This window comes from Silurus meridionalis, chromosome 16, assembly GCF_014805685.1.
Source record: "Silurus meridionalis isolate SWU-2019-XX chromosome 16, ASM1480568v1, whole genome shotgun sequence".
Lineage (NCBI taxonomy): Eukaryota > Metazoa > Chordata > Actinopteri > Siluriformes > Siluridae > Silurus > Silurus meridionalis.
In genome coordinates this window covers 13,862,665-13,879,214 of record NC_060899.1, presented here as the reverse complement: position 1 = coordinate 13,879,214, position 16,550 = coordinate 13,862,665, and the positions used below count along the sequence as shown (strand labels likewise).

At 39.7% G+C, this 16,550-nt stretch overlaps 1 protein-coding gene across 1 annotated transcript in view; it reads left to right on the top strand.

Annotated features, from left to right (window-relative positions):
* Nucleotides 1-16,550, top strand: part of acap3a (ArfGAP with coiled-coil, ankyrin repeat and PH domains 3a) — a 48,833-nt gene continuing 32,283 nt past the window's right edge. Inside the window, 1 exon segment of the mRNA XM_046869293.1 lies at nucleotides 1-188. Within this exon segment, the coding sequence (XP_046725249.1) occupies nucleotides 142-188 (47 nt within the window). The 5' untranslated portion in view covers nucleotides 1-141.

Genomic DNA, 16,550 nt, shown 5'->3' with positions numbered 1-16,550 from the left:
CTGTAGACCGGCTCATACAGACTCACTCAGGATTGCTCTTCTTCATCTCCACTCATTCTCTTTTCCTTTCTCTCTGTTGTATTTTGCTGCAATGCAATTTTTTCTTTAAACAAAAAAAAAAAAAAAAAAAGGAGGACCAACATGACGGTGGATTTTGAAGACTGCCTCAAAGATTCACCCCGTTTTAGGTCGGTTTTTTCAAATAATTATATATTTATCCATTTACATCTACATGATGTCATTGGCGATTTGGATTTCTCATTTTATATACCCCTCTATTGTTGTTGTTGTTTTTTTTTTTCATTATTCTTATTTATTTATTTTATTCATTTGTTATTTATTTGTAAACGTACACATCCAGGATAACAGATCCAGTTCTGGAGGAGCGTTCACTGTTCACTGCGTGTCTGACATCCTCATGGGTTTAGAGTCCAATCGTATATTTGCAAATTATTATTATCATCATTATTTTTGCATAAAATCCTGGAATGCTATTTTTATATCTGTGTCCTGAAAATGAAATGAGAACAAAATGCTCCTCCAATCCTGTTCCCAACAACCTGTAGTCCTTGCTGGATGATTACAAAAAACGGAATGGTCTCAATACTGCTGATTCCTGCGCTCTTGAACGCACCTCGGAATTTATATTTTAATTAGATCCGACGCTAATTAGCGCCGAAAGTTTTCTTTTGTTCAGAAAATAGATTTGACAAAGCCCTAGAAGCAGAGAATCGTTTTAATGCCTTTGTTTTATGGTCGGGTTGTGTCATTCATAGCAACATTCATTCATTTGTGCACGCAATCTATAGCTAGTGGTGTAACCTGCGTGTTATGACGTCATAACACCGTTTTGAATAAAGGTATTGGTGTTCAAATGTGTAATGTGACCCGAAGGCTAATGGGGCAGTTTGTGTTAGGGGATGAAAAGAATAGAGAAGAGTGAATAACATGAGGACAGGAAGCCCAGGCAGAGTTGTGAGACCTTGTGAGGAGTATGGATGAAACGCTTCTTTTTGTTCAATTTCGAATACGAAATGCTTCAAATTCCATTTGGTTGAAGCTTAAAAGTTATTTCATCAGGTGAATTCGTGTAGCAAAGCCCAGCAGAGTATGTCAAATGTTTTGTTCATGAGTGCTTGAGGGAACAATCATTAATTTGTTTGTCTATCTGTTCCTTATTTCATTTATTCATTCGTTCATGTTGTTTTCATTTTGGCGATCATAGTGCATGGCAACAAACTGAGAAGGTCAGCCCAGACTCCCAACCATGTATTCTGGTTCTCCAGATGTTCCTTTGAAATATATGGGAAGTGGTAACCCAGCGGTTAAGATCTTTGACGCCTGATCAAGAGGTTAGGAGGTCAAATCCCAGCACCACCAAGCTGGGCTCTTGAGCACGGCCCCTAACCCTGAACAGCTTAGTTGTATAAAGGAACATAAATGTAAGTCGCTCTGGCTCTTTTCTGAAAGAGCCTCAGATGTTCCTGGGAGATATATGGGAAGTTTAGTGGTTAAGATGTTTTTGATCGAAAGGTCATGAGTTCAAATCTCAGCACCACCAAGCTGCCATTGCTGGGCCCTTGAGCAAGGCTCTTAACCCTCAACTGCTCAGGACATCTCTCTGGATTCAAGGGCATCTGTCAAATGCTATAATTGTAAATATAGTCTCTTCAGTTGGGTCCTGGGTCCACCTCAGTGTGTCCATCCTTTTGTAGCGGGAACTGAACATCCTCATAAGGTGTCCAAAGCATTGCTTTTTAAGGAAAAGACTGGAAACGAAAATGCCAGTTTAATATAGAATTGACAGACGCTCTGATTCAATGCAATACATTGGTCTCAAATTTCTCATTTAAACCCACTGCCTTGTTTAATGGTGTTAATTGACGATGCATCTACCACTCTTATCATCCTGCCATCACATCCTGCACATACCCACCTCTGATTTGAATAATTTTCCAGACTAGGCAGAAGCTTTCAGACAGAGACTTAACCACTTAGAGGAACATCATTCTTAGCTCTCTATGAAGTATCGTCTAATCTCAGACATCTGATATTGGAGGGTGTAGAAAATGTACCAAAGATCAGAGAACAATTCATCAAACTGGGAATGAAAGAATTCCTTGATTGGTAGATGTTTTAAACATTTATAAAGGACATTTCTTTTCCTTCTCATCTTTTGCACTGCTTGCAGGTGGACACACGGTTCAGTTCAAGTACTTTGTCACAGAGTGTTTGCCTTTAAACATTAGGAGCCCGATATGTGGCGTTGCGATTTCAACCTTGCGTTAAACTGGAAATACTTCTGGCTAAATTTTGCGTTTCCTCTCGGTACAAAAATGGAACATTTGGCAGGAAAGTCATGCCGGGTTTCGTCTGCGGGAATCCCAATGACTAAGCGAGAACCACTTTCCGTTAAATGGTCACTGGAAGGAGGTTAGTGTGTGTGTGTGTGTGTGTGTGTGTGCAAGGACATACAATCTGCCGGACCTTTTCGAAGACGAGATGTTCACTCTTATTTTTGGAAGTTACCCAGGGCCTGCACTTAATGGTCTTTTTCATTGTAATTTTACCGCCATGGAAAAGAAAATCCCTAAATTTATGGAAAAATGGCCAAAGAAAGATGGAGACTGAATTAAGACAATGGTGATGCGGACTCAGCTGATAGTGAAATGCTGTCGAAACTAAAGTTGTTTGAATTCTGGATCTGCATTTGCGATTTCTCTCATTATCACAAATAAAATTATAACTGGAGATTTTTTTATTTATTTCTGCAAAAGTGCATAACAGACATTAAACTCAAGTCATGAACTGTAGTGTTTTTGAATGTATTCTATAGATTTTTTGTTCTTGCTCTTTAATTTATTTAATTTAATTTGCAAAGGTAATAGTTTATATCTTTGTCCCCCTGCAGTTGAAAAAAGTATTAATTTTGCTACTTTTGTACTTTTACTTGGGTCGATTTTTAGACTGGTAACTTGTACTTAAGTAATTTCATTGAAGTAACAGTAGTTTTACACATTCCAACCAAATGACCATAAAACCCCAAAACCGGAGATGGACGTGGAGCAAAGGACCATTGGGGAGTCTGGTGCACTGGGCCGACTCTACAGGTCGTGCGGCTGAGGTTAGACAAATAAAGGATGCATTCCTTTGCAGCCACATCCCCTTCACAGCAGCATGTGTGACAGATACAGCGAGAGTGAGTGTTCTGCCGTGAGAGTGTGTAAGAGCAAAGCAGCAGATACCATCTTTCCTCCAAATCAAAGACTTCCAGACTCACTCGCAGTAATGGCTGCCATCTGGCTGTGTATCTGAGGCCTGTAGAGCAAAAGATATTTACAGGAACCTACTCATGTTTATGTGTGAAATAACCATTTCTCAATCTGCTCTTTAATGGCTGTCCATGGACACCTTTTTTTCTGTCTGGGCTTCTTTAATAGTTTGCAACTGTTTTTTCTTTGGTCCCGGGAAGACGATCAAATGTGGCCGGTTGACGCCCTGATTTTTATAAGCAGTGTTGTTTTGGTTTTTTTGGTATTTAGTCTGGTGCCGAGTCGGTTTCAAGAAAAACCCATAACTCGAGTTTCATAATGCTGTCGAAAAGGTTTCCAGACCAAACAAGCAGCTTGAGAGGAGCCTGGTGCATTAGATCTTATGAGGGAGGTAAAAGCAACAAAACCCGTTACATAACATCCCTGGAGGTAGAGATGAACGAAAGGAAAGAAAAGCCTGCTTTCGTTCATAATGCTCAATGTATTCCGCTTCCTTCGTGTGACGGCGCATGCTGAGCGTGGTAACTGCATGGGTGCTTTCACACGCTACCTCAAACGACCTCTTTATTAATGTTAATTCATTAGACTGGTTTGATCTGTGCCAGGTCTTGGTGAGGATTTCTTTTTAAACTGACTTCCAGGCTGGATCTGGTTTTCCAAAGTGGACCGAAGGCTCAATGGGATTTTTTTTGTTCTTTTGTGAAATTTTGGAGGGAACACATCCTTGGATTGGACAGGTTTTTTTTTTTGTGTGATTGATTTCGAGTTGTAACGGTACACAAAATTCACGATTCGGTACGTTTTTAAGTCAAGGTTCGGTTTAGTTTAGAGGAAAGAAATGCAAAAACGTAAAATAGCTTGTTGTTTTTTGAATCAACATTGTTTATTATTATTATTATTATTAACATTTGTGAACATCAACAGATTTTAAAACAATTTTCAATAAAACACCTGCTTAGTTTAAATAAAATCAAATATATAACAATAAAATCTAATTAAAGCAATACACTTTTTAAATATATCGATTACGTTTAGTCAGTGATGAAATAGGCACAAATTAAATTGAGTAATAAAATAGAACACGTGTGTTAGACCCCATTTTGGTAATACAGATGTGTGTATATACGTATGTTTGTGTTTTTTGTTTTTTTTGCATTTAACATTCAATGATTTTCCCAAATACTTTAACAAATGTCTACATTTAAGAAACGCACAAAATAGTTATTTATTCATAAATCAATTCATTTCTTTCATCCTTCATTCATTTATTCATTCATTTACTGCCTCGATGTGTGGAATTGTCAGGATTTTTTCCTTTTAAGAGAAATTCTTAAAGCTGGACATAAAACGCGAATCGAATCCATATCGCAAGACATCGGCGATGACAGGAAGTGGCAGCTGTTTCACGCATACAACACGCAGTACAAATCGTGTTCCCGGGACGAATCGAACAGTGACACTGCGCTCAAAATGTGAGGTGAAAACGAAACAAACGTAACATGTTCGTGAGGGAACTCAGATTGTAACTATGTTTGGCACAAGAATTGCATTCGGTACACACGTGCGTACACTTCTAATCGAAATCAATTTATGATTTTAACCTCGATTCCGGGTTCATTTTCAAAACTTGGTGCGCACATGGCAGAATTCCTCTGACTGTAATAACAACCTCCGGTATCCCCTAACGTTCCCTCTCTAGTTATAATTCTGGTGCTGAAAGATGTGGCGTCCAGCAGATTGGAGCCACCTGACCAAATATTATTAGTTAGTCCTCTTTTAAGACTGCTGTGTCACCCTGTGAGTCAAGCCCTCGAACATTCCTCAGAGTGAAATAGGAAATTTTTGTTTGATTGCATCGTAAGACTCAATCAAACCGTTTCAGTACGGAAAAACTTCCCATGAGTCTCGTTTATCTCTGTTTGAAAGCAATAGACGAGGCGTAGTAAAAAAAAAAAAACGGGCCCAAGAGCACGTCCTGATGGATCCTAGATAGTACAATAGCAATGCTGAAAAGTGTGCCACATGCACTGATGTGCAGTTTTTCCTGAACTATTTTTGAATCATGTAACAGGAAGCCTATGACTCTATTTGCAGCACGAATGACCGCACACACTGACTCTTAGTGACAGCATACAGTTAAACGTTCTTGTGTTTGTAGTTGTGGTCAAAACTCAACTATAGCGTCAAGTGTTACGGTTCTACAGCTGCGAAATCGATCGAGCTGAAGATAAAAAAAAAATCCTGTATTTAGCTGTTCGCTTAGTCATGAATCAAGCTTCGGTTTCTTTATAATAAACTTACAGAGGATCTTTAAAATCTCTCAAACTCTCCCAAGGTTTATTTAATTCCCATGCATGTCTGCCCTGTATCTCGTCCGGCCTAATGTTCCTCCGCTGTGAAACTGGCTCTGTTCATTGGCCAAGCTCTTTCTGAGGCAGCTGCCGGATGTGTGGAGGCCTCTTCACCATGAGACTTCTTACTGACTCAGGATCATGAGCACATGAGAGGAAAAAAAAGACACATGAATGAACCACCACATGGGAGTTAAGTAAGTTTCATGACTCATGAGAGACCCTGATTTTTACGAGTGCTCTAGCAAAGGGTTTATTCACTATTGTCTTCTAAGGCCTACATTGTAATGTAATTTTGGAAAATTTTGAATTTTTCCCGACACCCACCCATCCCCCCCGGCTGTGCATAATTTTGTTTGATTTCAGTTCAGGATTTATGCTTTGCAATTTTTATTGTTACCGGCTATGTAATGATATCTTAAATATCACCAGGAAAAAATTAAGGGTTACAGTATGTGACACTGTGGTATACAGATTGCAACACTTAAACCATGTTACATTAGTCTGCAACTCTATACATTTTTTATTTTATTAAGGCTCTGGTTGGAGGTTAAACCATTTTTTTTAAATAATTTGTCTTCATTATCTTTGCTGTTTCTGGCTAAACGTTTATCTCGAGCTTGACTGTTTTGAGCGCCACTTTGGCACAGAGTTTCCCTTCTTGGGGTTTCCTCAGAATGATCTTTTGTGTTAAAAAAGCCAGTAACCAGCAGTGGTGGACAAAGTACACAAAGCATGTACTAGAGACAAGTAGTTCAAATATGACTCCAGGAAAAGTGTCCCTTTAAACTTTCACCTGAGTGAAAAAAAGTACAAAAGTATTTACCTTTAAATCTACTTAAGTATCCAAATACTGTGCTATTATTTATTATGGCTATAATGTCCTACTCTCCAAATTTGCTCAAATCCTTACGCTTGCCCATTATTCCTGCTTCTATCAGGTCAACTTTGAGGACAAAATGTTCGCTTGCTGCATAATATATCCCATTCACTAACAGGTGCCATGATGAAGTGATAATCAGTGTTATTCACTTCACCGCTCATAATGTTATAATAATATAATGTTAAGACTGATCAGTGGTCTTCAATATACTGTATCTCCAATCTCAATCCAACCTTTTTAATTCAGTTCAGATCATTGCCTAGGTTCTGAATGTTACATTGAGAAGAAGGAAGACCACCTGATCTCTCGTTAGTTGTGTTAGTGAATTGGCCTGTTCGGGGTGACCACAGAAGGTGACAGCAAACAATGGATATTAAAGTCGGATACCTTGGATAATCGTGCATTAGCCCACATTCTATTTGTTTATATCCAGTTCCAAAGCAACAAGGTGATTGCTCCTTATGCTTCTAAGGTGGAAACGTTCCAACTACCACTCTAAAGGGGATTATTTGAGTTGTTCCTCTGAGGGAATCCCCTAAAGTGTTGGAAACACAGGGTTTCTCTTTCAGAACAGGTTTTAAATGTGTGGAGGACTAGATACATTCCGGTGTAGCCCACCTACAGGGATGTTTTTGGTAAGTGGTTAGAAATCTTTGGATAGAATCTTGAAGAAACCCATACAGACATGTATCAAGACTCATACAGACATCACCTTGGTCCAGCCAGAACCCAGTGACCCTGGAAATAATTATTTTAAATTAATAACCATGAAGAACGTTTTAATTCCCCCAGTTCCTTAACTCGCTATATTTCCAAGATATCATCTTTCTGAATATCAATTGCAGCTTCTTTGTCCATTGACATTCATATAGCCAGTCTCATTTTCAGGGTACTGGTTGGAGGATCCCTATAGATTCAGGGGTCTGGAAGGAAGCATTCCCAAGCAGAAGAGGGATTTGCAAGCCACAGGGAATGTGGGAAAAAGAGAGCAGGCTTTACAGTATGGCTGAGGATCTGAGCAAAGCTTTGAATCCCTTTTTCTCTTTGATTTGCAGCTCTGCGCATATTTGAAGAGGAAGATTATTTTTAATGTGGTTAGAAAATGAACTAAAGCCATATGGTAGGAGTTCTTCTGTCTTGTGATGCACCAATTTTTCATTTTTAGGATGGAATTCAGAACTATCTATAAGTTGCGTGTACCAGTAAACAACAGAGATAATTAATGGTGGTATGTGGGGGAATTAGAGCAAGCAACAAAACTCAGAATTTGACTTCCTTACTTGTTAATTTTTGATTTTTTCTTGTTTTGGTTTTCCCTCCCCCTTTTCTTGCAGCTTCTTTTTTTACCCGATTTAACTTCTTTTGAAAGTGGGATCACTAAACTTTTTTTTATTTTTTATTTTTTTATGATGATGCCCCAAAATATATCACTTGTGTATGGAAAACAGTGGACACCTCACTGGTAGTTTCTTTCTCCCATCAATAAGAAACGTCTGAATCCTTGTCTGACTCCTGCCAATGATGTCATGTGTCTTAGTCTTTTGTTGTGGGGGCACCGTGTAAAGCCCGGCTGTCCTTCCTGTTTCGGCAGACTCTGAATAGCTGGTCCGATCGAACACAAAGCACTCGGCGCAGACTGCCACATCTGAGCAGCCTGCTAATTTATCTCAATAGACCCTCTCCTGCAACATGACAAAGGGCCACTGAGGGGGAAAGTCAGCACAAATAAAGACCCGAGGGCACCGAGTGCGTTTATGCGGTTTATTAAGTAAAAGGCAATTGGATTGTGCCTCATCATGTGATTTGAGTTGTCTTGGTGTAGACTCTTGTTCCTCAGGATGTGGTCACTCCTAGCGAGCTCACAATGTTTTGTTACTGTACTTAAGTACCATTTTTACATATCTGTACTTTACTGAAGTATTTCCATTCGCTGAAACTTCACTTTAACTTCGCTACATTTCATAGTCAAATATCTTACTTTTTACTCAACTACATTTTGTAAATTCAGTTGTTCATTTTTATTTATGAGTGGATAAAAACTTAGCTGGTCAAGCTGGAGACTTTTCAAGGTTTTTCAAAGTTTAGGAACTGGCCAGGTTTAGTTTGGGGTAGTTCTGCTAGCTAGAGCAAAGGACTTTTCTGTTGCCGTTTGTTGAATTATATAAAAATAATGCGTGATAAAATAGTTCCAAAGAACTAAAACTTTCTTTCAGCTCTTCTCCCGTTAGCGGTCGCCACAGCGGATCATCTGCATGTTTAATTTGGCACATGTTTTTACGCTGGATGCCCTTTCTAACGCAACCCTCCCCATTTATCCGGGCTTGGGACCGGCACTAAGAGTGGCTGGGGTTGGTTCCCTGACCGGGGATCGAAGCGGTGAGAGCGCCGCATCCTAACCACTAGACCACCAGGGACCCTGAGTTCCAAAGAACTAATAGTGAGAATTAATGATTAATGCTATTTATAGATGGCCCACCCTTAATCAAATAGGAGTAACTTCAAGATGTTTAATTGTGTACCATATCCATTTGTTTGGTGGAGATTTATTAATTTGGCACCAGATGTACCCTTTAATGTTCTCACACCCGCATACACAGGGTAAAGAGGTGAACGACCATGATGAGGGGTAGAATGTCCACTTACAGGTCAAGCTCTGCGTTTTTTCATCTTTGGCCCCTCTTGAAAAACTTCTTCAGCATGACACCACATGGCAATTCTACCCTTTAGAGTGAATTTAATCCCTTTAAAAATGGCTTATATGATACTTCTACGATTCCAACATGTACATCTTATTGGAAACAATTACCTATATGACTGTGTGTGCATGCGCTTTCTCACCCAGTGCAGGATGTGCTGCCAGTCTGCCTGTTAAAATTTATTAGCTTTTGGTCGAGCTACATGGAACGCTTTTCTTTTCGAACGGATCTGACTGACCAGATGTGCTGTAGGGCTGTGGCCTCTCTGAATGAGTCAGCTTGCTGGTAAATGGTCTGGACTTGTGTTAGGGTGGTTAATGAGGGTTTGGACTGTTATTTTTTAGCCTCCGCAGCTATTCTAAATTGTATTTCTTTTCAAGTTTTTGATTTCTGACTGCTCAGAAGGTGTTGATTCATTTACTGTAACAGGAGCAGGGGCAGCAGTGCCTTGAGCATTTTTTTTTTATCTGAAGCTTGGAGTCATGGAGAAAGAAACAGGGCATGTTAGGGGCCAAATTTGACTTCATTTGACAACATTTTGCCTTAATTTGAATCACAAGTATAGTAAGGACTGCCCAGCATGTGTTACTTGTTGTTTTGCTATTCCAAATTGTGAGACAAGGCAAAAATAAGCCTCAGCAATCACTTAGCCACCAAATTTAAATCTCCAGAGATTTTAAAAATCGAATCTCTTTATTGGTATTTGGGTCTGTCTAGGTACAGTTCTAACTAGTTATTGAAATTGTGTACATTTTGTAATACTATGTATAATTTGGTGCAAAAAGACATAATGTGAAAAGATGCTGCACTTTAGTACTGCAGTTTACAAATGCCTCTTAGCAAACAGAAAAAAAAAACGGTCCTATGACACATTTTTTTCCAGGGGTCTTCCCTCACATCATTATGGGTTACTTCTGGGTGTCTAAAACCATGTCTCTGTTTTAGAAGGTGAAACCCTTTCAAGTGTAGCGTTTCCTTGTGGAACCTCAATTATAACACCTGCATTGACAGCCTTATTTCTTTAGTCATTGCTCACAGCATGTGATGTTAAAGGCTCACCACCTGCAGAATGTATGGTGGGGCTCAGGTGCAGTGCCAGTTGTTCAGCAATCTTTACATCTTAATTATTTTCTTCACATTGTCTTCACAGTTTCTCTGCCATGATACAAAGGCATTAAGGTTTGAGGAGGTCATTTTACCATATTATTTTGGAATATACTGTTGTTATTAATATTATTAAAGAAACTAATCGAAGTCGTCTGTCTTGGTGTGAATCATTTAGACTTCTGAGATTTGAGTAATCATTTGGGATCAGGTCTTCACCTTTAGCCCATTTTTGAAGCCTTAGACAAGCTCTCCTAAGAAATGAATTCAAACCATTTTTTTTGTCTGTTTGGGGATAAAATCTTTGCTCCCATCCATTCCATGATTCAGTGCAGCCGTCTCATGCAACCGGGTGAAATCGTTCCCCTGGAAGCCCCGAACAAAGTCAGACTAAAGCCTCCTACGGAGCACGCTGGGAATTTTCCATGTGTTTAAACAGCCTGAGCAGGAATGTCCATACATCTCGTGCCCGTGTATTCATCACTCGCATCTCCCCTTGATCAGGAAGCGAAGAACTCCCCGATGTACTAGAGATCACAAACCCACGCTTCAATTCTTTCTCTGTTCGCTTGCTCTGGAAAGGCACCGGATCCTAATGCGTTTCCTTCAGCGAAACCCTCTCTGATCACGCAATCAAAAACCCCTTCATTGAGTGCACTTATGTGTGAAGGGAAGTAGCCACATTGAGCGAACAAACTTGTCATTCTAGTTACTTCTGTGCCTTTGTTCTGTAGTTCTTCTTCCATGATTTGTTCAGTGAGACTCAGAATCACACGGTTCAGCCGTTAGCCAAGTCGTGATGGTGCCAAGATGTTTGCTGACTCACATCTGCAGCTCATCTGGTTCTGATTTGATCCAGCCTGTGCACTAATCTTCCACTATGCTCAAGGGCGAACTGCAGCTTAAACGACAGGAAACAGTTGAGGCTGACGCTGCCCACTGAAATATTAACACAGGCCTAGTAAGCAAGGGTGTGTGTGTGGATGTGTGTTTTGATGTCACTGACCTCAGCATTGCTCTCAGGACTGAATCAGCCCTTGGAGCATCTTGCCCTGAAGTGAAATTTATTCATATTTCAGACTAAATGACTTTTAATGAAGATGTAGTCATATTGAATTAACCACATGATTAATGAAGGGTGGCGTCGAGCAGAAGTGTTACTCATCTGCTAGAGTACCATGGCTAGTTTAACCCCTCTTTTACCCTAAAATCTGATAACAGATTAGACCCCAGCAATTTAAAAACACAAAAAAATTTGTCTGAAGTACCTTATGTCTTTGTTGACTGCCGTAATTCCTCCATTTTCAATAATAATCAAGTTTCTCTGTCGCCCATAGGAAATTTATGAGGGAATTAGGGTTTCCCCTACCCCCATGTCATGTGAACTATCATTGGTTTAAGAGGTGGAATCAAACATTTTCGAGACTAATAGTGCTAACTGGTGCTATTCTGACCACGTTTTTCGTGAAAATGGGCAAATATGCCACAGAGACGTTCGACACGACGTACGTTTGATATACGGCAACGCTGCAACGGGTCGTACGAGGTGTTTGGAGCAGCATGCGCGCTTTAAGAGTGTAAAAACGTTACTAAAAGACGACGAGAAATCAGGAAGTCCTTCAACAAGCTCAACCCCTGAAAATGTCGAAACCATCCGGCAACTCGTGCATAAAGATCGTCAGGAACAATGTGCATCTCACTTCCGAACCCACCCTACTCTCCAGATTTGGCTCTGTGCACTTCGCTTTCTTCCCGAAGATTCCTGTGCAAGAGGACTATTTTATAGGTGATAGTGTATAAACAAATTAACCTTAAAGAACACCGATGCTACAAAATGTGTAGAGGAAATTGAAGAAAAATATCATGTTTATTTTAGGTTTACAGAGTTGTCCAGATTAAATTAGGTCATTGAATCTAAAGCAAAAAAATTGTCAATCATGTATTTACAGATGTTAAACATTGAATGTGACCAAACTGCCCCTTAGATAACAGGAGGGTTAAGAGGCATTGCCAGGCTCGGTGCCAGCCCTTTACCCCTGCTGGTGGTATGCTGGAGCTGCGATGTTGTTATTGTTGCAGTTTCTAAAGGCCCTGCGGTTTGCATTGGTGCTCACTGAGGCGTAACAGGAGCTTCTTAAATGTGACGGTGGTCTGTTTGTGCCGTGTAGACCAGCTGCCCATTAGGACAGCACTCACTTTTCATTTCCCACCATGCAAACAGTATTCTCTCTTGTACTTTCACCTACAATTATTCTTATGGGTATGGAGAATTAATGAAATTTCATCATCTGAAACAGCTGGATCTATCGTGACCAACCTTCTGAGGAGGTGGTGGCTCAGTGGTTAAGGCTCTGGGTTACTGATTGAAGAGTGGTTGGTTGGGGGAGTTCAAGCCCTGGTATCACCAAGCTGCCACTCTTGAGGCCCCTGAGCAAGGTCCTTAAACCTCAGCGTTTCAGGGGGGCTGTATGATGTCTAGGGGTGGAATATTTCCAGACATTTTCTCAGAAATCTTCATCTGGGGATTTTGGCAACTTAAAATTTTGCCAACTTAAGCGAACCTGCGGCAATTAATTTGAAATTTGAGGACATTGATATAAACTGTATCATATACAAAAATTAATATAAACATATTATTTGTACGTCATAAGCATGACATTCATGCAAACTAATATAGATTTGGAAATAGAGGGGGCGTAGAAATTCAACTGAAATTGCATTAAATCTGGTTGTTTTTGACCCAAAATATCCTGTCAGATTTTTTTTTAACTATATTTAAGTTCCCTGTTTTGGGCTAATCAGAAATTTGGTAAATTCCTTATTTATTCCCATTCATTCCTGTTAATTTCCATGGAAAGTTTCCAGTCTTGAGGATTCCTGGGATTTTGTAACCCTAATTATGTCTGACCCCAGCTTCCTAACATCACTAGGATATATGAAGTAAGTTTTTCACTGGGCTGTAAAGTACATGTGACAAGTCTTAACAACAAGTTTACATGTCTGGGCTCCACAGGATGTGAAATCGCATTCTCTAATAATGCAATGCGCGTCATATTGATGGCCATTTCCTCGCGGTTGATCTCTGGCGATCTAGTGCGACTTTGTTCGAGTCACGAGTATGAGTTCAGTAGCATCCTGGTACAAATCCACGACGATGACGTCAAGGCGAACACAGCAAAAAAACGGAAACATCTGCAGAGAAAAAAAAAGGATGAAACCAGCCTTTCGTTCTCACTATGTCCCTTTCACTGGTTTTGCGAATGTTTATTTTTGTCGGGCCATTGTTATTTTCCAGTCACAAAATTACAAAGGTGACTTGATAACAAAGGGTCATAGGATTTTATAAAATACAACCTCTGTTCAGTGAAAACCATGCTAATTGTTGTGAGATTAAAAGTTTGCACCTTAAAGATGACAAAGAAATATAATTTATACCAAATATTTCTTCGTTTCTTATGACTGGTTGCAAACTGAGTAAAATAAAAAAGTAAGCTAGTAATATCAAATATTTCAGTAATGAAAAACTAGTTTGTGTCTCGCTTTCTAATATCTTCTTTCTCCTCAAACCTATTTCATATTCTTGACTCAGCTGGCAGACCCTTTTGTTTGAAATTGTTAGCATTAGCAATAAATGACAGGTATTTACTGAACATGCTCATTCTAATCTCCCATCGTTTCTGTAGTAACAACAGCATTAGCCAAAGTACACAAACGATGTACTTGAGTGAGAGTAGAGATACAGTAGGTAAAATATTACAAATGACAAATGTACTTAAGTATCCAAAATACTATGCTTCATTATGGCTGTAATGTAATGATTTCTATGGTCGCATGTTCCACATTACATCATATTTGGTAATATTTTAATTTGGGGGCCGTCTTACATTTCATGACGTACTCCAAGTCACCATTTCAAAAAAAAAACCCCAAAATGGTCAAGATGGAGTTTCGCGCCACATCTTAGCATGGCGCGTGAAAAAATTCCCGAAGGCGCCTTTTGAAGACGACGTGGTCATTTCCCATTCATTGAACGTGACAGAAGACTTCAAAATCCCAAGCGTGGAACGATCTTCCTCCATTCAACTAGGAGAATGAGAGGCAGTGGACAATGGAGCATTGTGTATGAGGGTTCTCACAGCCTGCATATATATGTGTGTGTGTGTGAGATGCAGTTCCCGCCTGTATATCTACTGACATTTTTGCGCGCTGTAGTCATGATGGACCACCCCGTACTAAATTCTACATGAGTCGCCCCACACTGTCTGCTCTCTGTGCACAGATTCTACAAATACAACACATGAACACCCAGCACTTTTAAAACACAATGAAGCGGTGGGCGGAGCAAATTTCAGTTTTCTTTACATTTCTAGATGTTTAAACTTGATTGCAAAACAAAAAATATCATTGAGTGTTGAACATCGAGTCTCAGAAAACGAGATTTAGAAACCAAGACGCGATCGGTCTGAACTGCTGCGTTGCTTAAGTCTGGGGTTTTTGGCATTAATCACTGCATTCTTATTTAAGGAATGTGCGCTAACTACTCTGAATACAGCGGCTCAATGGCATAAAGCGGACGAATAAAAGCACAATGCTGCTCAGAGTGACCTAAAAGGGTTAATCTCACAACATCTCCCTCATGCCAGGCTTTGTTGGGCCACTGTTCTGTGTAGTGTGCATTAGTGTGTGTGTGTGTGTGTGTGTGTGTGTGTGTGTGTGTGTGTGTGTGTGAAGTGTTCCCCAAGGACCAGGCCAAATTACTACTTACTGGGGTGGCAGGACGCTTTTTGAAATGTGAATCCTTCACTCTCGAGTTAGCCTAAACACAGGACACAAAGATCTCCAAGAAGCATCTGATGTAAGACATTGAATGTACTTAATGTAGGAAAATAATCTAATATGATTATAGTGAGTGTACTTGTCAATGCTGGCAAGTTTTTCAGTTATTAAACAAAGGAATGTTTGACCTTTTTTGTTTCCTGTGAGTTTAAAGCTGTGCAGCACCCGATAAGTCAGAACCTTTCATAATAGCTAGGAATGGTCGTTCCTTAACACGCTTCTCCTTTATATATTTTTATACATTAGGGCATCTCCAAAACGGAATGCAAAGCCAACGATACGATACATTAAAGATACATGTGAAGCAGCTACCGATGCAATGCGATACAATTCACCCTTATTACGATGCAGTGCGATCCGATTTCGATTTGTTTCAACACAATTCGATATAATGCTATGCAATTCAATATGATACAGATAGTTAAAAAACAAAAAAAAACTAGTTAAAAAAACTTAATAAAACCAGACGTTCTTTTACTTGTCTGTTTCCAAGAAGATGCAGCTGTGCCTCTACCAAGTTAATCTGTATTCTATGTGTTTTTTGTTTTCCGCACCACTATGAAGACTGTTATGGGTGAAAATCTCAGAAGAAAATCAGGTGCTGGAAACAACAGTGATCCTACAGGTCAGACATTGTAATGAACATAAATTCCCCCATATCCTCATGATCTTTTGCATCGCCCTGATCGGGGAGTCCTTCCGATGAAAGTGTTTCTATACGGATGCTTATCTTCTACAATGGATAATATAAGACACGTATGAGTCACATGGACTATTTGGTGAAACCCAGTGCCATCTGCCATGTTCAGAGACCCTCTTTTTTCAGACAAATCATCCCACTGTATTTGCGAACACTGGACATGGTTAATGAGGACAGCATGTCACACTAATTAGGCATCTGCTGGAGAATATGAAGCCATTCTGAAAACCAAGTCATTTGTTCTTATTGAGGCCATGTCCACACTAATACGTTTTTGTTTGAAAATAAAAAAATAAAAAATGTTCCTATCCATTTTGACCTTCCATTCACACCGAGACGGCATTTCCAGTCAAAGTAAATGTAGCGTTTTGAAAATGCCCTCTAACAAAGGATACATTTAAAAACGATGTTAGCGCGTCGTAGTGGGGACTTTCGGAAGAGATTACACATTTTTAGTCATTGCTGAGAACTTTCAAAGAGGGGGAAAATAAATAAACAGCAGGTACAAAGGGTGCAGTTCGAAGCCTTTTACCTTTTGCTCGTGCACAATACAGAGACTTGAGCGATGTCAGGCATTTCAGTGTGGATGAGCAACTGTTGGAAAGCGATTCAAAACTAAAATGGGGATGCAGAGTGCTTTTAGATGAATGTATCTGGATTAATGTAGACGTAGCCCGAGACTATAAAGTTGTGCTTACTTGAAAAGCT